This window comes from Malus domestica, chromosome 15 (genome assembly GCF_042453785.1).
Source record: "Malus domestica chromosome 15, GDT2T_hap1".
In the NCBI taxonomy this organism is placed as follows: domain Eukaryota; kingdom Viridiplantae; phylum Streptophyta; class Magnoliopsida; order Rosales; family Rosaceae; genus Malus; species Malus domestica.
This window is the reverse complement of record NC_091675.1, coordinates 35,957,058-35,984,355: the sequence shown is the minus strand read 5'-3', so window position 1 is coordinate 35,984,355 and position 27,298 is coordinate 35,957,058. Positions and strand designations below refer to the sequence as shown.

The 27,298-nt window shown below is 39.9% G+C and overlaps 2 protein-coding genes across 5 annotated transcripts; one reads left to right on the top strand and one right to left on the bottom strand.

Annotated features, from left to right (window-relative positions):
* Positions 1-622: 622 nt before the first annotated feature.
* Positions 623-2,905, top strand: LOC103416127 (uncharacterized). 4 transcript variants are annotated; one of them, XM_008354387.4, is made up of 3 exons: positions 623-958; positions 1,054-1,099; positions 1,658-2,905. In XM_008354387.4, the coding sequence occupies exon 3, from the start codon at positions 1,690-1,692 to the stop codon at positions 2,689-2,691; it is 1,002 nt and encodes a 333-aa protein (XP_008352609.3). In that variant the 5' UTR covers positions 623-958; positions 1,054-1,099; positions 1,658-1,689; the 3' UTR covers positions 2,692-2,905. The 4 variants fall into 4 exon arrangements, with proteins under 4 accessions (XP_008352609.3, XP_017182500.3, XP_008352608.3 ...); XM_017327011.3 differs by having other exon boundaries at positions 639-958; positions 1,655-2,905; XM_008354386.4 differs by having other exon boundaries at positions 639-958; positions 1,641-2,905.
* A 4,503-nt stretch (positions 2,906-7,408) lies between these two features.
* On the bottom strand, positions 7,409-18,640 carry LOC103431659 (uncharacterized). Its single transcript, XM_029094624.2, has 9 exons — positions 18,302-18,640; positions 18,139-18,191; positions 17,740-17,805; positions 16,702-16,742; positions 10,537-10,673; positions 9,265-9,355; positions 8,869-8,940; positions 8,262-8,374; positions 7,409-7,728 (listed from the first exon to the last, which is right to left on the bottom strand). The coding sequence occupies exons 1-9, from the start codon at positions 18,414-18,416 to the stop codon at positions 7,598-7,600; spliced, it is 819 nt and encodes a 272-aa protein (XP_028950457.1). The 5' UTR covers positions 18,417-18,640; the 3' UTR covers positions 7,409-7,597.
* Positions 18,641-27,298: the final 8,658 nt, after the last annotated feature.

Here is a 27,298-nt window from a genome sequence, read left to right as displayed (position 1 = left end):
TACCAAAACTATAGTAATCAACAACCACGTACCATAAAAAAAGGAAAAATGGATGTGATTGCGTAATGTTACAGTCAAGCTACTCAATCGTGATTTCAAGACGAAATAATTGTAGCAATAATTATATTTAATTTGAAACAAACAAAATTGAGGATAACTTAGTTGTATTCATAAGCGTGTCAATAAGTATAATCGTCCACCTTGAATTGGTAACATCATCCGTCTAAATTAATAACATCATGTGTCGATGAATTGTTGCCTTTAAAAGTTAGGGGTATAGTCGATTTAGAATTCAGAGTATTTTAAAAGACTTTTTTTAAGTGACATATTTCAAAAAATTTAATTGATTTTACAATTCTATATGAATTTTGACAAATTTGTATGAATTTTCATTATAGATTTCTATGGATTTGTATGGACTATTTTTTATGAATTTCTATAAAAAAAATATCGTATATTTAAAAGAAGTGAACTTTAACGAAAAGCACCCGGTACTGTTTATTTTAACGAAAAATCATATTTTTACACTAAAAAGTCAATCTTAGTACTATTCACTTTACCCTTTATTTTGTCCTTATCGTTAAAACTCAACGTTTTCAAGCGTTTTTTATTAGTTTCCTTTAAAAGAAACCCACTTCGTCCCCTTCCCAAACAGAAAGAAACGAAGAAGAAATCTAAACGACAAAAATAGACGGATGGGAAGGAACCCTAGAAATCCCAAATTCTGAGAAACCCCCAAATTTCCCAAATCAAAAGAGAAATTAAGGAATAAAGCATTTTTCTTGTTTCCGTTCTCTCTCTCACATACTTGCTTTTACATTTTCTTTTTATTTTTTTGGAATTTGGTTTTTGTTTTGGTTGTTTTCAGGAAACAACGAACACCGACCCCAGCACTGGGTCTCTTTGTTCCAATTGGGAGAAGCTCTATACAGATTTAGCTTTCTCATCTGTTTTCTGGGTTTGCTTCTTCATAGATGCTGATGCTTTCTCTAATGGTGGGTTTTGCGTTGTCAAATTAAGGTTTTCAATTTGTTCACTCCCCTTTTTTTGTAGGCCTTTTGATTCTTTCGTCGCGGCTGCCGATCAAGCGCTCATTCCTGTAAGTGTCCTTACTTACTTTACCTCTTCGTTCCCCTGCAATGCGTTTTTGCTACTAGGGTTTTGGTTTCGTGCTTTTTTCTGGTTTTTCTGTTTCATTCGATTTGCGGACTTCATCAAAATTTTGGGTTTAGGGTTTCGTATGTACTCTTCCAATGCATTGACATCGATATGATTCGCAAATTTTTTTATTTTTTGCATAAGATTTGAGCTATGTGGTTTTCTCTCCTACAATTTCGATTACTCATAAATTTGTGAAATTAGAGTGAATGAAACGAAGAAAAGATTAGATATCGAGGAGGTATTGTTTTGGGTTAACTCATAAATCTTACATGAAGAAGCCTTTTGTAATTTACAGAGTTACGGGTTGACTCATAAAAAACCCACCTTGTCCTTTTAGAATTAGGAAGACTTTTAGAATCCATATGTGATTTGGAATATTGTGTTTGTGTATGCTTGTACACCTATTTAAATCCCTCGATAACTGATTCTCGACGTACCTCCTACAAAATTATTAGAAACTAACTAACGGCCTTTTGCAGATTGAATTTGGAAGCAGAACATCATATAGAGGGAATAAGAAGAAGAAGAATGATTAAGTACGGGTTGAACCTAAGGGGGCAGCAGAAGAAGCAGCCGACAAGGCCTCCTGTCCCTAAACCTCTGGGTTTTGGTGACGATGACGACGACAATGATGTTGAGAAGGAAATATCTCGCCAGGCTTCCAAGAACAAATCTCTCAAGGATATTGAGGAACAGCAGAGGAAGGCACTGGAGCAGGACCCGTCGGTGTTCGACTATGATGGAGTTTATGACCAGATGAAACAGAAAGCCATCCAACCGCGGGTGCAAGATCGTCAAGAGAGAATGGCAAGGTATATTCCTGGTATACAGAGAAAGGCAGAAGAACGAAAGCGAGAGCAGGAGATAATATACGAGAGAAAACTACAGAAAGAGAGAAACCAAGAGGATCACCTCTATGCAGACAAGGAACGCTTTGTCACAGGTGCTTACAAAAAGAAACTTGCAGAGCAAGCAAAATGGGCAGAGGAAGATCGACTGCGTCAACTTCGGGAGGAGAAAGATGATGTTACCAAGAAGAAAGACTTGACTGATTTCTACTTCAACCTTCAAAAAAATGTTGCTTTTGGTGCAGAAAATGTGAAGTCCAGGAAGCTAGAGAAGCAGGAGGAATTAAGCAGGCCAGATAAACATGAAGAAGATAGAGATAGACCAATTGCCGTAGCATTGGAGCCATTGGGGCCTTCCAGTGTGAGAGAGGGGCATCTAGAGAAGCAGACCGAATCAGGCAAGCCAGACAAACTTGAAGACAGAGTAATCGCTGCAGCATCAGTGCCGTTGGAGTCTCCCAGGGTGATAGAAGGACATCTAGATGAAAGTTTAACCAAGTCTAAATGTCGTGATGAGCTCTCTGAAGAAAAGCAAGCTTCAAATCCTTCAGCACAGGAAAAACCGTCAGTTGAACAGCCGCCAGAAAACCAACCGAGTACTAATCATCATAAAAGAAGTGCAGATGACGTGGCTGCAGCGAGAGAACGCTATCTAGCAAGGAAGAGACCTAAAGAACCATAGAATTTCTGCTTGTCATGAATGTTTGTAAAAGCTGAAAGAAAGTAATGTTTGGGAAGCAATTTCGGATCCAACGATAGTCTATGGTATTTTCTTGTGTGTTTTGTTTAAACGTTTCACCATTTGATTGGATCATGTTGGGTGATAAGATGATTAAAAGAATGCTGTTTGGTACACTATTTGGAGAGGCAAAAATAAGGACATATTTTTCATGGTATATCGTGTATTTACTAATGGAATATCTTGTATTTGATATGAAGCGTTTATGGATCAATGAATTTTCAGATTTGAAGTGGTGACATCAACTCATTGGTTCAAATCCTCTTAGTTCTCAGATAAATTTAGCATAAGTTATCTTGTCGTTTGTCAAAAAACATATCAACAATGTGTTCTTGAAGACATCTACCTCTCTTTGCAATTAAGCTAGCAATTAGCATGAAACATCTCCGACGTCTGACTATGCATATCATTATGATTTCGTTTCATGTCTACAATTGGATGTTAAAGTATAAAATGAATGCAACTTTTAAATGACGTGAAGAAAACTTATCCCTCGTCTTATTATTTATGTGGTTGGGTCAAGATTTTTCGTGCCAATTCTATTTTTTATTTAACATGAAAGAATGATAGGAACATCCATAAGAGCAAGTTCATCCTAATTTTAATCCCTTAAGGAATAGCCCATGATTTCTTGTCCCTATACTCCTCAGCATAATGGTATTGCTGAAAGGAGATATCGTCATGTAGTAGAAACTGCTATCACTTTAATGACAGAAGCAAATTTGCCTCAAATGTTCTGGTATCATGCTTGCTCTCATGTAGTCTTCTTAATTAACAGAATGCCATCTCAGACCTTAGAGTTTAAGTCTCCATATCAGCTTTTGTTTGGGAAAACACCAGAGATTCATAATTTTAAAGTCTTTGGCATTGCCATCTATCCTATATTGAGACCATATATTGTCAACAAGTTTCAAGCTTGATCTTCACTATGTGTTTTTCTTGGCTATGCTTTGGGATACAAAGGAACAATATGCTATGATCTGACCAATACAAAATTGATGTTGTGAAGGCATGTAATATACAATGAAGAAGTGTTTCCATATAAAATGGAACCATCTCGAAGGTATATTCATTTTGAATAGCCTAAGCAGATAACAGAAGATGTGGTTATGATCCAAATGCCTATTCCTGCAGTTAATAGTTCAGTACCAGTATCAAGTGGTGTGTCTATTCATGAATTACAAGCAGATTCAGTGTTAGAGACTGTTTCTCAACAACAAGTTTCAAGTGTGCAGTCAAGTGCTGATATGGAAACATCTGATCCATCTGTTAATAGTTCAAGCATATCTCCAACATCAACTTCCCATCATCATCACTCCAATTTAGAAGTTAATGAATCACCCTTGTTGCCTGTCCATCACATTTCCCAACTGGAGGTATTACTTCCTATTTCTCCACAACTAAGTGAACATTCTGAAAATCATTCAATATCCCCAGATGCATTATCTATTCATCCCATGGTTACAAGATTGAAGAGTGGGACTATACAATGACAGAATTATGTTGCATACTTGGCTTCTTTTCTAGAATTAAAGTTGTTGATGCACAAAATCAGTGGGGACTTTGGTACAACAGAAAATGTTAAGTTTGTGACCTTCACTAGATTGCTCCGGTCACTAGTGTGGATAAGTATGTAAATGGATAGAGACAGGGAAGCAAACACAAGATGTATGTGGTTCACCCATATTGGCTACGTCCACGGAGTAGAAGAGTTCTCATTAATTGTGAAGGGTTTACACAAGTACATAGGTTCAAGCTCTCCTTTAGTGAGTACAAGTGAATGATTTAGTACAAATAACATTAGGAAATATTGTGAGAGAATGATCTCTATTTATAGAAGAGAGTTTCTAGTTTCATTCTGACATTAACACTTGTCGTGTTGTGATTGGCTTCTGATGTTGACACGTGTCGCACTATAATTGGCTTCTGATGTCGACACGTGTCGCACTGTGATTGGCCTCCTAGTTGGAGGGAGACTCTTCTAGGTCCTTGACGGTATAACGTTGACCGGTGCTCAATAGTTTTGGGATTGGTCAAGTATGGTACAAACAAAAGTCATTACAAATTATAGAAGATGAGGTGTTTTCTGGTGGTTATTCATTTGTGATAGAGATAACTGATAAGAACCCTCTAATTTTCGAAAAGCTGCAAGTATTCCACATTGGCAGAAAGCAATGTAGGAAGAATATGACTCCCTTAGGGCTCAAGGTACCTGGCAGTTAGTTCCATATCCTAGTAACAGATCTGTGGTTGGTAGTAAATGGGTTTACAAGGTCAAAAAGAATTCTGATGGCAGTATATCGAGATACAAAGCTCGATTGGTGGCTCAAGTATTTTCACAGGAGCATGGAATTGATTATTCAGAGATGTTTAGTCCTATTGTTAGACACACAACAGTAAGAATCATTCTTGCTATGGCTACAATGAATCACTGGGAGTTGAAACAGTTAGACATTAAAAATGCATTCTTGCATGGGGATTTACAAGAGGAGATTTATATGCAACAACCTCAAGGTTTTATTGATCCTACATGTTCTACACATGTATGTAAATCATTGTACGACCTTAAACAAGCACCAAGGGCCTGAAACTCTAAGATTACTAGCTATCTGTGTGTTATGGGGTTTCATGCTTCATTGTCTAACACAAGTTTGTTTGTAAAGAACAATGGTGCTGATATCATCATACTACTTCTCTATGTGAATGATATAATTTTGACAGGTTCGAATTATGTCCAAGTTCAACAAGTCATTCATGAATCATCAGAGGTGTTTGAATTAAAAGATTTGGGAAGACTCAATTATTTCTTGGGCCTACAAATTTCATATCAATCAAATGGTGATATATTTGTAAACCAGTCGAAATACATAACAGATTTGATCCATAAAGCTGGAATGGACTCTTGTAAGCCGACCACAACACCATATAAGCCACACAACTCATTACTTGTCACTGAAGGCATGTCATTGATTGATCCTACATTTTACAGAAGTATTGTAGGTTCTCTACAATACCTGACATTTACTAGGCCAAATATTGCTTTTGCGATTAATTCTGTGTGCCAATTTATGAAAGCACCAATTGATGTTCATCTTGGAGCTGTGAAAAGAAACTTGAGGTATCTAAAAGGTACAGAGCAATATGGTATTGTGTATTCAGCAGCTACATAACCGATTCTCAATGCTTTTTCAGACTCGGATTGGGTTGCAGATTTAAACACTCGAAGGTCTATGACTGGTTAACTTGTTTTCCTTGGTAATAATCCAATTTCATGGCAGTCAAAGAAGCAAAGTTCTGTCTCTCGAAGCTCTACTGAAGCGGAATACAAAGCCTTGGCTCACACTGTAGCTGATCTAGCTTGGATAAGGGCGGTCTTGAAGGATTTGGCGTTGTTTCTGCCAACACCACCAGTTATACATTGTGATAACCTGTTTGCGATTGCATTAAGTGCAAATCCAGTGTTTCATTCCCGAATCAAGCACTTGGATACGGATTACCATTTCGTTAGAGAGAAGGTACAACAAGGTGATTTAGCAGTCTCCTACATTCCCACTGAAGATCAATCTGCCGATATTCTAACTAAGGGGTTGCATGGTCCGTTATTCGTCAAGCATTGTTACAATCTTAAACTTGGTAACCCAAGTTAAGATTGAGGGGGGGGGATATTGACTAGCATAAGAAGGGTAGTATGGTCAAAATGTTTAAAATGGTGTTGATGTGTAAAATTGTTATAAAAGACAGTTAGTTAGAGTTGTTAGCATCAAAAGCTTAGGAGATAAGGTAGCACTTAGGTATATAAGTGTTTGAGAATCTTGTAAACAATTCAATCAAAGTAATACACCGAAATTCATATCTTTTCTCTAAGAAATTCCCCCCCCCCCAACAAACCCAATACCCAGCTTCTCACCTAGTTGAAAATCCACTAACCCAATACCCAGGTGATCTGACGCTGATGTCAGCCACATGCACAGCCTTTGTTCTTTTGTGCCAGGCGTGTGAGAAGCACGAGCGAGTGGACGCACATTCCAGACAGGTTGCATGGGATGGGGGGCCGCGCTGGCAAGTGCACTCAAGGGATTCGGTAGAGGAGCAACGTGGCACAACAATGGCCATTAGATTTCCAACGGTAAAAAAAAAAATTGAATTTTAAAACCAACAGCTAATGACGTGACAAAATCTGGACCATTCAATTTCTAAATCAAGGGTCCAAGTTTCTTGGCCTAAAAAAAGAAAAAAGTCAGAAATCTTACCGTTGGCCATGTGTCCAAATTTGGGCCGTTGGATTTCAATTTTTTTGAAATCCAACAGTCCAGATTTTTTAACTTAATAAAAATTTATAAAAAAATGTTAAAAATTACAGAAAAAATAAAACAATCAATTACTATTCATTACACTTAATTACTGTTCATTTGGGTGGATTAAATTGACCATTGCGTAGAGGACTTTTAGGAGTGGGAATGCACTAAAAGCTGTAGATAAACTCAAATTTTCCTTGAAGCTAATCCCCAGTTGTGCACTTATTAGGTGCGAATTATGGTCAATGATTCACTGAGCATCATAATTTGAGAGCCACTTTATGCATTATTTCAAATGCCTCTCTCAAGTGCGATAATTGCAAGCCGATAGCTAGTTTGTAATCCACGTGCTATAATATGAGTCATTCAAGATTAATATTTCATCGATTTAAGGTATAAATTTAATAAATAGGTATGCTTCTTATAACACAAGTGGACCATCGCAAACCGAATAATATAAGGAAAAAATGCCCCTCGGGCAATATAAATAGGTAATGTGATTCTAAAATCAAAAGCCAAAATCACACGCTGATTAAACATATCATTATCCTTTGTTAATCACTTTCTTCATCACTTTCCTGTATGTCTAAGTGATTCATATTCCTTTCCAGTGGCGGAAGCCCATCATCGGAATCACAAGAGCCCTCCTCATCTTCACCGAGAGAGGACAGGTCTGCTCCTCCTCCTGTAACAGCAGAAAACAGACGTGCTGAGATTATCATACTTTTCTCTACAAAGATGCTCTTTGGAGAGATATCGCCTCCGTTCAATTGAAATGCAAAACACCTTGCTAAGGCCACTTAAGCAAATTGGCACCCTCAATCGTTGCCCAGATAAACCGGGTGAACGTGTATAATCTCACTACTTACAAAACCTGGTAACAAATTTAAGCAATATTTACAACACCAGACCAAACCACCTCATCCTGTGCAAACGAAAGGGTCAAATGTTGGTTGATAGGTCAGGTCTCTGTGAATAAGTGCCAAAAACAAGGTAGGGGGTGCCCTTCATCAACCACCGACCCAATACTGTATTAAGATGAACAGGCTGACGAGCAGCATACAACCACAAATAAAAGTAAAATAGAAGACTCTACAAAAATGAAAAGGATTCAAATGAAATGCCCCTGAAATCTTATGGGACATGAGTCGAAACAACAGATCAAACCTGATGTCTTGTAAAAGGAATTTACTTTCTGTTTATAAAAGTAAAAAGTACCTTTTACTTCTCTAGGAGACTTTGGAACCTGACTGTTTTGTGAAAGCCAATCATTTTGGACCGAAATTATTTCAGCACTATTTTCACATTTGGAGTATGCCTTCAGTAGTTCCCTGCATTGATACCATGATACTAAAGTGGTCATTACTTGAACGTTAAGCCGTTGGATACAGTTGAATTTCAGCCACTAATCTCATTAGAAAACACTAGTCAATCTGGGATTGTATGGAACTTTCGTTTTTAACCTGATGTCAGTCATAAATTACATTGTTTCCTAGATTTACAATAAGTTAAATCCTCTGAAACTGTGAGGCCAAAGACCGAGGAAGAAAATCCTGAAGAGAGTAACAACCTAGATCAATCTGGAAGTTAAAAAACTAAAAAGATATTGATTTAGCTAAGATCGTTTTTCTTTACTCAAACATGACCAAATTATACTAAAGGCATGTCATCAAAAGTTACACATCATTTCGTTAATTGGTTGTACATTTTCTTCGTCAGCTACGTGTTTGAATTGACACAGCTCTAATTTCTTACCTGGACTATGCTTTCTGATGAACATATATGCAAAACTAAATACAAAATCCAATAAAAGATAATCACATACCTATTCAGGGACAGGAAAGCATGACCCCATTTGAACTTTCCAAGCAACAAATTTGCAGTTTCTTCTTCCCCACTGTAAAATCGTATAAAAGAAACATTTAAGAAAAAAAATCAACTCCATGTCTGGCAGATGACATATCAAACTGTTGAGCCAAAAAGACGCCAAATCCTAAGTTGGCCCATTTTCAGGGAATAAATTGGCTGAAAAATAGTTCAGAGCTTAAATTGACAATCACGTGATAATTAAGTTATTCTACGGAAAACCCTAAAAGTCATAAAACTTTAATAAGTTTTATTTTAAGAAAGTGAAAGAAGTAAACATAAGAGATTGCACTGGTGTAATTAAGGACCAAAAAGGTATCAGCTTCTGCAAGGTAATGAAAAGAGATTCCAGTACCATATGAACAAAGCCGCAGATAATGCCTCCACACAAGATAGTTGACAGGGTCGACCATAATTTACTGGATTTGCTGCTACAAGCCAAGGCACTGCAAATTATATGATTTGTAAATGTTAGTGAGCTGGTAAGAAGAAAACTGTCAAACATAGAAATTCAACTTCATGCATGTGAGAATGCTAGTAGCTTATGTACACTCAATTTTGTGATCCATTAATAACACCATATAACATGATTATAACAAGCAGAAGAATCAATTACGTTATAAAAATGATAAACAAGGTTGCTATCAATTTAGACTAGTAGCGAACAGATAATTATCACATTAGGTAGACAAACTTTAATTAAACATGGTTGCTCAGCCTGGAAGCAATGCATATCAGCTCTGTGAGCTAACTTTCTGTGTCTCTGTTTAGAAAGGCTATTCTAGTGTTGCTAACGGTATGCGACTGGTAAGAAAAACGTCACAGTAACAGGTTGCATTGCAATACAAATATAACATCTACAAGGAATGACCACATGGAAATTATTTTATCCTGAGAACGAGTCTACAATGAGAGCTCCGTGTCACACCCACTTACACAAATACTGATGGCATTTTTAAAAAGGCACATAGCACATATCAGGATCTAATCTTGAAGCTAACCAGTTGTGTTTTAAAATTACATAGCAAAAAGCCAGACAAATAATGAAAATAACTAAACACTTTAGTTAGAAAATGATAAATTCTTTTGGAATTTCTTCAATCACTCTCCCAGTTAGTAACAGTCAGTATTTTCAGTTTCATAGTTTGCTAGGGCAGTCTATTTCCATTTTCTTCATGTATTTATTTATATTTGTTACTCTAAAGGAATTTTTTATTTCATTTTCTCTACTTACAGACACAGAGAATCAGTGTGGGCGGGAGACTTTAGAGGCTTACACACACTTCAAAGGATACACTTTCTACCCTTATTCTTAGATTTATGACCAGGGTTTTATTTGTTAATGGTAATATCTTGTATGGTATAATGAATCGCCATGTGTAATCTTAGACTCTTTTCATTTTTTGTTCATGTAAGAGTACACATGAAGACTAAGCTCCCATCCAGTTATACATTTGAAACTCTGTCTTTGGCATATCAAATTTGTATTCTCATATTTAATGTTTTCATAGTGCACATCATTTTTTTAAAAGACATGTTGGACACTCCTGGTTGTCTGGAGCCCCATATAATACTATAAATAACCTACTCCAAGCTAGCTAATTGATTGAAGAACCAAAGCTCATACAGAGGCGAGGAGCAGTGCAACGCAGCTTCACAAATGGTACATCATCCAAGCGTGCCCAAGAGCAATCCACAACAGCCAATCCTTTTCGCTGGATTAAACTATAATCTTCTCTTGAGACACAAAGCATCCCAACTGGACTGCAGAAATGGAAAACAACACTAGTAAAAGAATGCATATATGCACCTTAATGAACCAAGAAGCAGTAATGTCATTTCAAATGCATAAACTGTTTAGTGAAAGGAACAGCAGAATTCATACATGTTTCTATGATGAACCATGAAGTAATACAACAACAACAACAAAGCCTTTTCCCACTAAGTGGGGTCGGCTATATGAATCCTAGAACGCCATTGCGCTCGGTTTTGTGTCATGTCCTCCGTTAGATCCAAGTACTCTAAGTCTTTTCTTAGGGTCTCTTCCAAAGTTTTCCTAGGTCTTCCTCTACCCCTTCGGCCCTGAACCTCTGTCCCGTGGTCACATCTTCGAACCGGAGCGTCAGTAGGCCTTCTTTGCACATGTCCAAACCACCGTAACCGATTTTCTCTCCTCTTTCCTTCAATTTCGGCTACTCCTACTTTACCTCGGATATCCTCATTCCTAATCTTATCCTTTCTCGTGTGCCCACACATCCAACGAAGCATCCTCATCTCCACTACACCTACGTGTTGATGCTTCACTGTCCAACATTCTATGCCATACAGCATTGTCGGCCTTATTGCCGTCCTATAAAATTTTCCCTTGAACTTCAGTGGCCTACGACGGTCACACAACACGCCGGATGCACTCTTCCACTTCATCCATCCAGCTTGTATTCTATGGGTGAGATCTCCATCAAATTCTCCGTTCTTTTGCAAGATAGATCCTAGGTAGCGAAAACGGTCGCTCTTTGGTATTTCCTGATCTCCGATCCTCACCCCTAACTCATTTTGGCCTCCGTTTGCACTGAACTTGCACTCCATATATTCTGTCTTTGATCGGCTTAGGCGAGGACCTTTAGATTCCAACACTTCTCTCCAAGGGTTAAGCTTCGCGTTTACCCCTTCCTGCGTTTCATCTATCAACACTATATCGTTTGCGAAAAGCATACACCAAAGAATATCATCTTAAATATTAAGTTTGTGATCTTCGCTAGATTGCTTCGGTCATTAGTGTGGATATGTATGTAAATGGATAGAGACAGGAAGCAAACACAAGATGTACGTGGTTCACCCAGATTGGCTACGTCCACGGAGTAAAGGAGTTCTCATTAATTGTGAAGGGTTTACACAGTATATAGGTTCAAGCTCACCTTTAGTGAGTACAAGTGAATGATTTAGTACAAATGACATTAGGAAATATTGTGGAAGAATGATCTCGTAATCACGAAACTTTTAAGTACCGAAGTGTGGTATCGTCTTCACTTGCCTTATCTATCTCATAGGTAGATGTGACATCTTCTTTGGAAGTACTCTTCCTCCCTCCAGGGGTGGTATCTTTAACTGGTGGAGATGCACAAGGTAATGTATCAATTTCACTTGACGCTTACTTGTAGTTTCAGGCTTGGTCAAGCGCGATATAAACCATGTAGTAGGAGTCTCCCAAGTCGCCGAGCTAGGGGATCTGCTGAAAGAGGTGACAGACAAGGTAAGCAATCAGAGCTCCAAGCAATCAGTCCCAGATCAGAAGCTTGATTTCGAGTTCCGGCTGATTGTTATCCTTCTCCTTATCTTGCAGGTAGCATGAAGGATAAAGAGAAGAAAAGGAGAAAAGGTGATATGAGATACTTTTGCTTTTGAAGAAGTAACTTTCCACAGGCTTATTCTTGAACTGGGCTGGAGGGTTTTCTTGTTTCCGCCAGAGTATAAGGCCGACTGAAGAATTTGAGGGTCAAAACAAGTCCATCAAATCTAGAGTACGTTCGACCCTGCTGATATGGGATACTTTTGCTGTTGACAAAGTAGTGGATGTATCGGCACGTGTTCTGTTGCGCTTGTCTCCACATGCTTCCTTGTATCCTTCTCACTTGCCCTATTTGTTCCTCAGGCAGATGTGGTATCTTCTCAGGAAGCATAAGATGTTGAAGATGAGTACTCGAGAGCAATGAGGTTCCATGCAGTCAGTTCCGGACTGGAAGCTTGATTCCAAGTGCTGACTGATTGCTCTCTTTCTCCTTGTCTTGCAGGTAAGAACAAGGTCAAAGGAAAAGACAGGGAAAAAGCATGATATGGGATACTCTTGCTTTTAACCCTGATGATATGAGATATTCTTGCTCTAGTGTAGCTTGTTTGCAGAGGTATTCTCGGGGGGAAAGAAAGCTGAGTATTTCGAGAGACTTCGTTGGGAGTGCCCTCTCAGATATGAGGAAGGGTTGAGCATTTTTGCAGGTCTGCCTGTCCGTTGAGAATGGAGGTCGACATATATAGGAGTCTCCCTAACAAGGAGTAATACTATTCTTTTACCCTGCTTGGTCATAGCACGGTAGTGGGAGCTGCCAGTTTCACGTGTTTTAACTCTGTCAGAGCACTTTGAAAAAGTGGTATGTGGTATTTGGGAAGCTGATGTTACGTGTGACGATTACAGACAAGCTTTATCCAAGGAGATCTGGCTCTCGAAGTTGAGAAAGCGGTGTGAGGATTACAGACAAGCTTTATCTACGGGGCTCTCGAAGTTGAGAAAGCGGTGTATCTTCGGTTTTCGAACAAGCAATCCTGTCGGGGATCTGTCTCTCGAGATTCGGAGAACGGTGCCTCTTCGATTTTTGAGAAAGCAATCTTGCTAGGAGTCTGGCTCTCGAGATTCGGAGAGCGGTGTCTCGTCGCTTTTTGAGAAAGTAATCATGTTGGGAGTCTGGCTCTCGAGATTCAGAGGACGGTGCCTCTTCGATCTTGAAGCAAGCAATCTTGTTGGGAGTGTTTTCTCGAATGTGAGTAAAGGTTAGGCCTGTTTGCTAGTCTACCTTGCCACGGAGCACAGAGGTTGACCCACAGGGACTTTCCAATTATCCAGCAATGGTCCTGTTCCTTTACCCTTGTGGGTAATAATATGGTAGCTAGACCTTCAAAATTTATGTGTCTAAACTTTGTTAGTGCTGTTTCTTTGCTATTCTTTTACGCTTCTTGGTCATAGCGATGTAATGGGAGCTGCAAGCTTCACGTGTCTAAACTTTGTCAGAGATTTTTTGCAAAGTTAACTGTGGTACCCGTGAGCTGATGTTGCGTGTGGAAAGTGAATGATTGAACAGTAACATTCACGTGCTTTCTACTTCACTAGAAATCTTCGACAGAATGCCCGTAATTTCCGCAAAGTTGAGTGTGCATGTGACAGGTGCTGACAAGGCTGAAAAAGCAGGTGCCTCTTTGATTTCTGAGATCGGCCCTCGTGGTCTCTGAGCAGCCCAGCTTTTGAGAAAGCAAGCGCCTCTTCGATTTCTGCGATCGACCTTCGTGGTCTTTGAGCAGCCCAGCTTTTGAGAAAGCAAAACGCCTCTTCGATTCCTGAGATCGGCCCTCGTGGTCTCTGAGCAACCCAGCTTTTGAGAAAGCAAACGCCTTTTCGATTTCTGAGCAGGCGCCTCTTCGATTTCTGAAGCTCCATCGAGTGCGGATTTTTATAGAGGCTGGTATTAAGTTCCAAAGCACACTTGAATCTCCACCAGTAGAAGCTCCCTTCTTGCATTTCTAAGATCTTGATTTGTCCGACCTCTTTTCTCTTCAACACCTTTGAAAATGTCTGGCCCCTCCGACCGTCGTTTTGACTTGAACCTTGTTGACGAGGCAGCCACGCCTTCTCCAGACAACATATGGCGCCCATCCTTCTTATCCCCTACTGGTCCTCTTACCGTTGGGGATTCCGTGATGAAGAATGATATGACCGCTGCGGTGGTGGCCAGGAACCTTCTCACTCCCAAAGATAACAGACTACTTTCCAAACAGTCTGATGAGTTGGCTGTTAAGGATTCTCTGGCTCTCAGTGTTCAGTGTGCAGGTTCTGTGTCTAATATGGCCCAACGCCTATTTGCTCGAACCCGCCAAGTTGAATCATTGGCGGCTGAAGTGATGAGTCTCAAACAGGAGATTAGAGGGCTCAAGCATGAGAATAAACAGTTGCACCGGCTCGCTCATGACTATGCTACAAACATGAAGAGGAAGCTTGACCAGATGAAGGAATCTGATGGTCAGATTTTACATGATCATCAGAGGTTTGTGGGTTTGTTCCAAAGGCATTTATTGCCTTCGTCTTCTGGGGCTGTACCGCGTAATGAAGCTCCAAATGATCAACCTCCGATGCCTCCTCCTTCTAGGGTGCTGTCCAGTACTGAGGCTCCGAATGATCCCCCTCCGGTGCCTTCTCTTTCTGGGGCTCTGCCGACTGCTGAGACTTCTCCTAAGCAACCTTTGTGAAGGCTCCCTCTTGTTTGTTTATTTTGACTCGTGTTTATGTACATATTTGTAACTTCTTAGAGATATCAATAAATAAGCTTTGTTTCATTTCAACGTATTGTGTTAAATACACCAAAGCCTTCTTCACTAAGTTCTTTGAATTTTTCTTTTGTTGAAGCTTGTATGTTGAAGCTTTGTGAGTGGAGCATGTAGGTTGAGGTAGTGTTCCCTTAATTTCCCGAGTGGGGAAAACTTCTCGATTGGAGACTTGAAAAATCCAAGTCACTGAGTCGGGTCGGCTATATGAATCTTAGAACGCCATTGTGCTCGATCCTGTGTCATGTCCTCCGTTAGATCCAAGTACTCTAAGTCTTTTCTTAGAGTCTCTTCCAAAGTTTTCCTAGGTCTTCCTCTACCCCTTCGGCCCTGAACCTCTGTCCCGTAGTCGCATCTTCTAACCGGAGCGTCAGTAGGCCTTCTTTGCACATGTCCAAACCACCGTAACCGATTTTCTCTCAGTTTTCCTTCAATTTCGGCTACTCCTACTTTACCTCGGATATCCTCATTCCTAATCTTATCCTTTCTCGTGTGCCCACACATCCAACGAAGCATCCTCATCTCCGCTACACCCATTTTGTGTACGTGTTGGTGCTTCACCGCCCAACATTCTGTGCCATACAGCATCGCCGGCCTTATTGCCGTCCTATAAAATTTTCCCTTAAGCTTCAGTGGCATACGACGATCACACAACACGCCGGATGCACTCTTCCACTTCATCCATCCAACTTGTATTCTATGGTTGAGATCTCCATCTAATTCTCCGTTCTTTTGCAAGATAGATCCTAGGTAGCGAAAACGGTCGCTCTTTGGTATTTCCTGATCTCCGATCCTCACCCCTAACTCATTTTGGCCTCCATTTGCACTGAATTTGCACTCCATATATTCTGTCTTTGATCGGCTTAGGCGAAGACCTTTAGATTCCAACACTTCTCTCCAAAGGTTAAGCTTCGCATTTACCCCTTCCTGAGTTTCATCTATCAACACTATATCGTCTGCGAAAAGCATACACCAAGGAATATCATCTTGAATATGTCCTGTTAACTCATCCATTACCAACGCAAAAAGGTAAGGACTTAAGGATGAGCCTTGATGTAATCCTACAGTTATGGGGAAGCTTTCGGTTTGTCCTTCATGAGTTCTTACGGCAGTCTTTGAAGTAATGAATGTCATTTTAAAAGTATAAACAGTTCAATGGAAGGAACAAAGGTGCTGCTATAAATTTCCATTAGAATACAAATTTCAATTAGAACTATAACAAGAGACTCTCCTAAAGCTCAGCTTAACCCAATATCTCTCCTAAAGAACTAGAGCAAAAATTCTTCAAAAACTGAAACACTCATTCTTTAGAGCTCAGATATTATCATATTATTTAGGGTGGAAATGTAGATGAAGCCAAATTGATAATTTGAGGGTAATACAGAAGGCTATAATGATTCAACCTCTCCCATTACACCATCAGAAAGATCAAGTGATGCTCGCTTGATTTTTGGAATATAATTTATCTAACTTTTTCTGTATAATATTCCAGTGCAACTAGATACCGATAAAACTAACACAATACAACATGACATTATTAAAAAAATGTAATTAACATATGGGTATAGTAAGGTAAAACAAAATGAAGAAAGTTGAGGTTCCACCATAATACCAATTAGCAATATGGGAGTACCCCAGTTACTTATAAGCACATGCAAGTAATTTTCCGATCTGAGATTCACTCTCAATACAAGATAATTTCTTAAAGTACCTCAAAACAATGCCTCCAAAACCATTATTGACACGCAATTCCTGCAAGAAACAGTATGAATATTAACACTAAAGAAATTGCAAAAGCAAAACCATATAATAAATCTTAAATTCCATATCCAGGTTTTACAGTTTAAGGAAAATGCATTTGGTACTATGTCACAATTTTGTTTGTCCCAACAAGTTTTCAACATTTAAATATTATGTACTTAATTGTGTCATAGTTGTAACCCAGTACACTCCAAAACATTATAGATCAGTGGCAGAGCCACCAAGGGACCAGAATGGTCTCCGGCCCATCCTGCCTTTTTTTCTTCTTGCTACTATAACAGATGGTGTTGCTGCATATCAGTCTAATACTCTTAAAATTCAGATGTGTTCTCAATCCAAACTCTTTTTACATTCCAGGCCAGCCTCCTTTTTCTCTCAGTACCTCTTTTAAGAAAATTACTCCATTCTCTCATGTTTTATGTTTCAAATTACCATATATATGAGAGGCCCTCCCACACATTAAATCCTAGCTCCGGCACTTTTATAGATAGTTTAATAGACCAAGAGTTAAAGGCAATCTTCACATATTTGGTCATGAATAGGCTCAAGTGCTCATAGTGCGAACTAGGAAAACTTAATCAGGACAAAGTCAAGAAAAAGATCGATAAACTTCAACACTATGCAGGAAAAATTCTTGTAATGTCATAGAACAACATATATAAGATAGAGCTTCTACAAAAGAGTTATTGTTTTTCACTTTAAAGATGTAAATTCGACCTAATTCTCATTTCAATACTTCCCTCTTACAATTGAAAAAAAAAAAAAGTCGTACGCATAATATCGAACAAAGATTTCAATACACTAACCCTATAGCCAATTGATCAAATCATACAAACGATGACAATTTACCATCCACATTAAAGATGAAAACTTTATAGAGATGACCACAAGCCGATTCTTGTTTAACAGATGGAAAAAAAACCTAGGTAACATACAAATTTTAAAAGTGAACGAGTGATTCAAAAGGAAAAAATAAGCAGGCACTTACTTTCAAAAAGCCAAATCTTGAAAGCTTGCGTCCCGTGCATCTTTTTGCATCACATTGGCCAAAATCCTGAATCAACAAAACAGCACCAATTGATTTGAGGTTCACAGAATGGACTGAAATTAAGGATAACATTTGAAAAGTTCATTTTAGCTGAACAGAGTAAGGCCACAGGATTCGGACGTTATCTCAAACAAATTAGTCGAAATCAAATGCAGTAGACTTGAACACCCTCTAAACATGAACAGAAGTCATTGCAATTGAACTATAATCGAAATAACAATCTGAAGACGAATATTATAGGAAATAATAGAGACAGAAAAGCACACCAATTTGAAGAGAAAAGAGAAGTAAAGGGAAAAACAAAGATTGTAGTAAAAGAAAAGGCAAAGAAATGCATACCCACATTGCAAGCTGGATTTTGGGACCTGTTGCTGTTGGCTCCTCTTCAGTAGCTGCAGTACCAACCAAAAAGAAAAAAAGAAAAGAAAAAAAAACCCAATGAAACCACGGCGGGAATTATATCAAACACCTTGGGTGCAAGAATGGAAACAAAATTGGAGACCTTGATCGGACGGTAGGGATTCGTCAGACTGTGGAAGATGGTGATGGGTCCGGCTAGATTGCCCACGGTCACGGTGAGGCGGCTTATGGTTCTTGAACCGCTTGTTGTTACCCATTTCCTTTGCTTTCTTTTGCTTTTGCTGCGGAATCTGCGCAAGCGCTCTCCTTAGACAGCGTTTTAGGGTGGCTCGTCTGGTTTGCTTGCTGGGCTTTTGTTTTTCGTTTGTTGCGAATTCAATTAGAATTTTGAGAAATTTTAACAGATTTTTATATTATTTAGCCAGAAAATTTTCATTGCATTCGGTACACGGGTTCTGGGTTATAAAATAAAAAAATTAATGAAAAATTTTGAAAACTTTCGGTTTTAACAATAAAGATAAAATAAAGGATAAAGTAAATACTATCATGTTTGACTTTTTAGTGTAAAAATGTGGTTTTTCGTTAAAGTGAACAGTATTGCGGACTTTTCGTTAAAACTCCCTATAAAATAAGCACTGGGGTACTGGAATAAAAAAAAATTACTTACATTATCCTATGTGGTGAATCGTTTGTGTTCTGAACACACAGAAAAAAAATATTTCCAATTTGATAGAAGTATATTAATGTGACTTTGGTATCTTATTTCTCTCTATTTATTTGGTTTATTTTTATTTGTTATAGGTTTAGTTACTAAAGTTGACAATTAGAGGTTAATTGGAGCAAAATGGAGCAGTTTTAGAGTTGGTTTGCATAGCATGCATGGAAAGAACAAGGGTTGGACGTTTTTGGAGTTTGAACGGTGCTAAGCTTGTGCAAAAATCTGAAGGAATTGAAGTTGACGCTTGGAAGACAAGGAAATGCACAAGAAAGAGGAGTCTTGGTTGGAGTGAAACACAATAAAAAAAAATTGACAACGGATGTGCATTTCATCTTATCATATCTCCAGCTGAATTAAAGAGTCCTAATCACATTGAATCACTCTCCAACTGAATACTTAGAGTCCTATTATAATCCATAACTCTCTTACAAACATATAGCTGAATACCTAGAGTCCTATAATAATCTAAATTCTCTTACAAACCTATATATACTTACATCCAGACTTTTAAGGAGACAATTCCTTCATCCACACACAATCACTCTCTGTCTCTGCATACATTCAAGCCGTTTCTACTTTCTGTTTAGCTAGAGGTGAATTCAAAATCATAAACATATGATTTATATGAATTGGTTACATCCAGCCAGTTATTGTTTCATAAAAATGTGAATGTGATTTAATTATCTATGTTTATTGATAACTTATTCTTGTATGTTTATTAAGAGGGTTGCTTAGTTTGCATGTAGGAATTGATGCTAGAATACAAGGTAATTTCACATAATCGTCATGAACTTGTATTCGCAAATAATAAATCACTAATCATGATTGAGTTAAGTAAATTCTTTGCAAGAGTATCATGTGTCATAGATACAAATGCTTTGTCAATATTTATGATTTTCATAAAACTTAATGATCTTTGATATGAATATTTATCACGTATCGTAGTTAGATGTCATGAGAGGAATAATTTGACGAGCAAAGCATTCATTTTCATTGAACTTAAGAAAATTTGAGGGTTAATTAGCGTGTCACTATTAACTTGGGACATTGTCATAATGATTTATAAAAACAATAACTAGAAATTGATTTGTATGCACATGTTTCATGTGGAGAGAAGAATCCTTTAATAAACTTTTCACCAATTTATCACTCACAACTTAATTTGCTTGCTGCTTTTACTCTGTTTACTTCTAAGGCTTCTCCTCCAAACTCATTTGGACTACTTCTATCTATGTGATGTTATTTCGTATTATTTCTTAATCTCCAATTAATCTAAACTACCTACCAAAAGAAGGTGAAAAACTATTTAGTCTTCTACCACATAAGAAAAATGATGGGCAATAATGTAATTTTACAAAACCAAATTTTGTTGTTGTGAACACGGAAATTTCCTAAAACGAAAGAGACAAGAACAACGTGCACAAACAAATATTTGTATTTGATGATTTTGGGTTACAATCTCTCTCTAATTTGATCCTCTGATTTGATCTCCGTAAGGTGTGTATTTGTGGATGTGTGATTGATCCAAGGGCCGTTGAGGCTTGATCCTGGATGAACTGTTGGAAGTTTCTTCAAGGGGCCGTGGGCTTGATCTTTGAAGGTGGATTTGAGCGGATCTTCAAGGAGCCGTTGGGGCTTGATCTTGAGTAACGGTGATGAACAGATCTTCAAGGGCTTTTGGGCTTGATCTTGAAGAAACAGTGATGAACAGATCTTCAAGGGTTTTTGGGCTTAATCTTGAAGAACGGTTGGATATGTGTGGATTTGTCGACGTTTGTTGATCCAAAGGGCCGTTGGGGCTTGATCTTGGATGAACGGATGATGAACGATGGTGCTTTCTTCAAGGGTCGTCGGGGCTTGATCTTGAAAGAGCGATGAACAAAGAACGAAGAACGAAGAACACTTTCTTCAAGGGCCGTCGGGGCTTGATCTTGAATTGGTGGACGATTGTTGATCCAAAGGGCCGTTGGGGTTTGATCTTGGATGAACGATGAACGAAGAACACTTTCTTCAAGGGCCGTCGGGGCTTGATCTTGAATTGGTGGATGATTGTTGATCCAAAAGGCCGTTGGGGCTTGATCTTGGATGAACGATGAACGAAGAACGAAGAACACTTTCTTCAAGGGCCGTCGGGGCTTGATCTTGAATTGGTGGATGATTGTTGATCCAAAAGGCCGTTGGGGCTTGATCTTAGGATGAACGATGAACGAAGAACGCTTTCTTGATTCTTCGGGAACCTGGATGCTTGGGAGCTTCGGAGTTTCAGAGCTTCAGAGCTTCAAGAGTTTTGCCTAATGATTTTGGTTCTTTTCTTTGAATGAATTAGCCTTCTATTTATAGAATTTTCCAAGGCCTAATTTTGAATATAATATTCCAAATGAAATAAGTCGTTTCTGCCAGGTGTTGACACGTGTCTTGTTTGATGACTTTTCCAACTTATTTTGATTTTTTGTTTAGACACACGCTACGTGTAAAATTTATGTAATACATGAGCGTTGAAACTTTGATTTATCGGTCAACATTTATTTACCGAAATTTCGATGTCTACAAATGCCCCCACTTCAAGGCGCGTCGTATACATGTGCTTGTCACGTGTAGGAGATGCGTTTTGAAGTCCCTTACTGTAGATGTCGATCCAAGGGCCATTCGAGGCTTGATCTTGAATTGGGCTGGAGATTTCTTCAAGGGCCGTTGAGGCTTGATCTTGAATTGGGCTTGAGATTTCTTCAAGGGCCGTTGAGGCTTGATCTTGAATTGGGCTTGAGATTTCTTCAAGGGTCGTCGAGGCTTGATCTTGAAGGTTGAAATTGGACCACAAGGAACTTCATGTGGTAAATGATCTTTGGCTTTGGTAGTGGATGAATCGACACATATTTTGTTGCGCTTGTTGACTTTCCACAGCTTTGATCTTGAATTGGGTTGGAGGATTTTCTGGATTCCTCCAATTGTTGATTTTCCAGAGCTTATTCTTGAACTAGGTTTTGATTCAAGAGTGGTAGACACTTGATCTTGAATCGGACTTGTGATTTCTTCCAGGGCCGTCGAGGCTTGATCTTGAGTTTAGCTGGAAGCTTCTTCAAGGGCCGTCGAGGCTTGATTCTTAAAGGTTGACTCGAACACATGGCAAGCAGGCACGAGGTGAAAGTGACGACTTGTTGCCTTGTTCAATCTTTCTAATTCACACCTGAGCAGTTTGGTCAACGGTATGATCTTCAAGATTGGTGGGCTCTTCTTCCAGTTGGTGACTTGATCTTTAAGGATTTGATTCAAGGGTGGTGAATCGGCACGTGCAGCCCACAACGTCTAGTAAGTCGACCCAAGAATTTGAGGGTCAAAACGAGTTCACCGTCCAGAGTGATTGCAACCCTGATGATATTAGATACTTTTGATTTTGAAGAAGTAGCGGATGACTCAGCACGTGCTTTGTTGCACTTGTCTCCACATGCTTCAAGGTATCATTTTCATTTCTTTTAACTATTCCTCAGGCAGATGCGGCATCTTCTCGAGTTCTTCATCTCAGACTCCTTCTGCTGAGTTGACTGTGCATGCTGCATTCTTCTCTGCTTGTTTCTTCAGGCAGATGTGGCAGCTTCTCGAGTTCCTCAGTTCGGACTCCTTCTGCTGAGTTGACTGTGCAGACCGCATTCTTCTCTGCTTGTTTCTTCTGCACGTTGTCTTCACATGCTGCAAGGTATCATTTTCACTTGCCTTTATCTGTTCTTCAGGCAGATATGGCAGCTTCTTTGGAAGTACAGCAACAGTGGGAGACGAGTACTCGAGAGCAATGCTAGGTAGGCAATCAGGGAAGGGTTCCCAGCAGTCGGTTCCTTACCCGAGTTTGAGTGGAAGTTCCGGCATATTGTTTTCTTTATCCTTGTCTTTGTAGGTAGGAACAAGGACAAAGGAAAGGACAGGGAGAACGCATGATATGAGATACTCTTGCTTTCTACCCTGGTGATATGAGATACTTTTGCTTTGGAGTCATTGGCTTGCAGAGGTACCCCAAGGAATAAGGAACACTGAGTGACCCGAGAGGCTTCGTTGGGAAGGCATTCTCGGAGATGAAGAAAGGTTTTGTATGTCTGCCTTGCTATGAAGGGTGAAGGTGGACAGTTATAGGAAATTCTTTAGTACCTGTAGAGGTACTATTCTTTTACTCGTGTCGGCAACCAATGCGTGATTGATCGGTATGGCTTCACGTGTTTTCTTCTTTATCAGAAATCTTCGACAAATTGTCCGTAATTTTCGTCCGGCTGAGTGTGCATGTGATAGGTGTTGACGAGGCTGAAAAAGACTAGCGCCTCTTCGATATCTGGGATCGGCACTTCGACAAATTGCCCGTGATTTCTGCAAAGCTGAGTTTGCGCGTGACGGGTGCTGACGAGGCTGAAAAAGACTGGCGCCTCTTCGATATCTGGGATTGGTGCTTTAACAAATTGCCCGTGATTTCCGCAAAGCTGAGTTTGCGTGTGACGGGTGCTAACGCGTCTGGAAAAGCAAGATGCTTCTCTAATTTATGAGCTTGCCTCTTCGATTTTTGAATCGGCATTTTCGGACTCTGAGCTCACCTCTTCGGTTTCTGAAATCCCATTGAGTGCTGATTTTTTATAGCGGCACGCAGTTCATTTCAAAGCACACTTGAATTTTCGCTTGTAGAAACTCCCTTCTTGCACTTCTAAGATCTTGATTTATCCGACCTCTTCTTTCTTCAACACCTTTGAAAATGTCTGGACCCTCCGACCGTCGTTTTGATTTGAACCTTGGTGAAGAGGTAGTCCCGTCTTCTCCGGATAACATATGGCGCCCATCCTTCATATCCCCTACTGGTCCTCTTACTGTTGGGGATTCGGTGATGAAGAATGATATGACCGCTGCGGTGGTGGCCCGGAACCTTGTCACCCCTAAAGATAACAGACTACTTTCCAGGCGGTCTGATGAGTTGGTTGTTAAGGAGTCTCTGACTCTTAGTGTGCAGTGTGCGGGTTCTGTGTCCAACATGGCCCAACGCCTATTTGCTCGAACTCGTCAAGTTTAATCGTTGGCGGCTGAAGTGATGAGTCTCAAACAGGAGATTAGAGGGCTCAAGCATGAGAATAAACAGTTGCACAAGCTCGCGCACAACTATGCCACAAACATGAAGAGGAAAATTGACTAGATGCAGGAATCCGATGGTCAGATTTTACTTGATCATCGGAGGTTTGTGGGTTTGTTCCAACAACAGTTGCCTTCGTCTTCTAGGGCTGCACCGCGTAATGAAGCTCCAAATGATCAACCTTTGGTGCCTCCTCTTCCTGGAGTTCCGCCAAGTGGTGTGGCTTCAAACAGTTAACCTCCGGCGCCTCTCATTTCTGGAGCTCTGCCGAGTGGTGAGGCGGCACCTGATCGTCTTTGAAGATTCCCTCCTGTAAATTTGATTTGTCTTGTCTTTTTTTTTTTTTTAATTTATTATTATTTTTTTATGACATGTGGAATGCGAATTTATGTAAAATTTCCAGAAAAAATAAATAAAAACGGACTTTATTTCTCTCAATGCATTTGTTTTTTTTTTTTTTTTTTGCTGTAAACATACATATATTATGCACACATACATACATACATACATATTAATTTTTCACGTGGACTGATCCACCATTCTTTTTTTTTTTTTTTTAAATTTTTTCACATGGTGCCAGAGGCACCAAGACTCCACCAAAATTTTTTTTATATTATTTCTCCTTCTTTTCAGCTTGGCTTTAAAACAATCAAAACACGGTAAGTGGATCACCCAAAACCTTTACCATTATTATATATATATATATATATATATATTTTATTCTTTTATTTTTTCTTTGCACATGGTGCCTGATGCACCCTTTTTTTTTTTTTTTTTCACGTGGTGACAGCTTCACCCAAAACCTTTACCATTATTATATATATATATATTTTTTATTCTTTTATTTTTTTTCTTTGCACATGGTGCCTGATGCACCCCCCCTTTTTTTTCACATGGTGACAGCACCACTTTGCTTTGCTCCACCACTTCTTTTTTTTTTTTTTTTTTTCCTGTATAAATTAGGATGCTTGGCTAAGGGATTTTGTAGGGAAGGACGAAGACGGACGGAGAGCTGGAGTTTGAGGAAGAGCTTCTCGGCCGGCTAGTCGTTTGACAGCGGTCTTTGAAGTTGGTGGCAGCTGCGAGGCAAGAGACGGAGGAGGATGCAAGAGAAGAGCGGTGCAGCCTTGATGTCGGAGACTTTGTCGTCGCCGTTGCTGCTTGAAACTGATGGGCAAAAGGGGAGAGCTGCAGAGATGGTGATGAAGAGTCCTGCTCGCGACTACCGCAGCTGTTGTGACGATGGTTGCCGGTCGTGGCAGAGCTGGAGTTGTAGGCAGCGGCGCAGTGGTGAGGAGAACAGAGGAGGACGTCGCCGCCGCCAACGAAAACCACCAAGTGTTCATAGCCTTAACACTTGTTCCTTCGCTGCAACTTTAGGCTTCGCTGGAGCTGCTACTTTCTTCCTTGGCTTGTTTCTTCTTATCTCCGCTTTGATCCCCCATTTCCAGTATCCCACTATAAAGGGCTCCGTCGATTTCACAAAAATACTACTTTACAATAAGCAAATAAATCAAATCAAAGTTTAATTCTTTAATTATTCTTGCGGGTTCCAGGCAATTGGTCTATTGATCATCCTGAATCAGATCTGCACAACCTCTTTTGCTCACAATTTCTGAGCTTTAAACAATCTAGGGTTTCGAAAATAATCGGGAAAGAAAATGAGAAGTTGGGAAATCGGTCCTGGGTTCGGCCGAGAGGAGATGGGAGATCGAAGACGCCCTGGGAGTGGCCTTCGAAGGTCTGGGCGACGGAGATGGTGGGAGTGGATGAGTCATCGGGGAAGCAGAGAAGATTGGCTGCGGAGCAGAACTCAGGCAGCCGAGTCGAGAGGCTGTTCTGAGCCGCTAGCTTCGCGAAAGCCGCCGAGTCCACCGTGTTCAATGGCGAGGCCTTCGAGAGCAAAAACGATGGCTTCTCCGCATCGTTCCGGACCTCTTTGTTCTTTCCCCAGAGTAGAATACCACAAAAACATTTTTTCTCAACCTTCTCTCCTGAAACAGGATCAATCACGGGATTCTCAACAACAGTCGGCCTCAGAAAAACGTTACCCCGAGTAGCTCGAAATTTCAAATCCTAAAGGCTTTTCCCTAGAAACAAGACCAGTGAGAAATCCTAACTTAACTTGCTTTGGTGGTATTTGAACTGGATGAGGCCGAGGTCGTCGAGATGAGAGACGGTAAGGTGAGCGGACTCGATGGGGATGATGATCTGGACGAGCTGCATCGGCTCCGACCTGAACAGATCCATCGGAGGACAGCACTCTCCCATTCTCTCTCTCTTCTCTCTCTCCTCTCCGGATCGAAAGGGGAGCTCTAGGAACCGGCTGAAGACATGGGGGAGACGGCGGATCTCCTCGATGACTATGGATTTGAGTTGGGCCTGGGTCGATTTGCCACCAGCGATCGCATTAGGATCCCCATCTCGAACGGAGCAATCCTGTCGTCGTTGTCAATGTCGAAGAGTGTGAACGCCTGCGGAAAAAGCTCAGGAATGGAGATGGAGAAGTTGGGTTTGGGTAGAGACTTTGAGAGCTGGGCTTGGATTTGGGCCAGTGGTATCCGGCTGCATCGATTGAGATGAAGATGATGATGGCACTGGGCCGGCCCATGGCATTTGGTGAGCTTGGTGAGAGCTGGACTTAGGCCTGCTATATATAAAAATATATATTATATATAATTTTTTGTTATTGTTTTTTTTTTTTTTTGTAAATACATAATAACATATGTATTCATTTTTTTTCTTTTTGTAATAAAATTGACTCTATTTAATAAAACATTTTTTTTTATTTTGATGTGACTGAACTCGAAAAATTGAACATTCGAGCTGCCTACGTACCCCTCCAAAGAAGAGATCAAGTCGTAACGTAGTTCAAATACATACATATTTTTGGTATTTTCTTTTTGTGCCGTTTGTAGTTTCAGCTCGTGCAGGCAAAGAGTGTTGGTGTCGTTTGCAGTTTCAACTCGTGCAGACAAGGAGCTTTTGGTGCCGTGTTACAGTTTCAGCTCATGCAGGCAAGGAGCGTTTGGTGTCGTTTGCAGTTTCAACTCGTGCAGACAAGGAGCATTTGGTGTTGCCTTTTATGCTCGTGCGGATCAGGAGCGTTGATGTCGCCTTTTATGCTCGTGCGGATCAGGAGCGTTGTGCCATGCAGTTTAGGCTCGTGCAAGCGAGGAGCTTCGTGTCCTACAGTTTAGGCTCGTGCGGACAAGGAGCTTTGTGAATTTGTCAAATGATCTGGGATAGTTGTTCCTCGCAATTTTCATAGCAAAGAGTCTTGACCGAGTGATTGAAGAAGTCTTCAGGAAAGAAATCATGCATCGTGA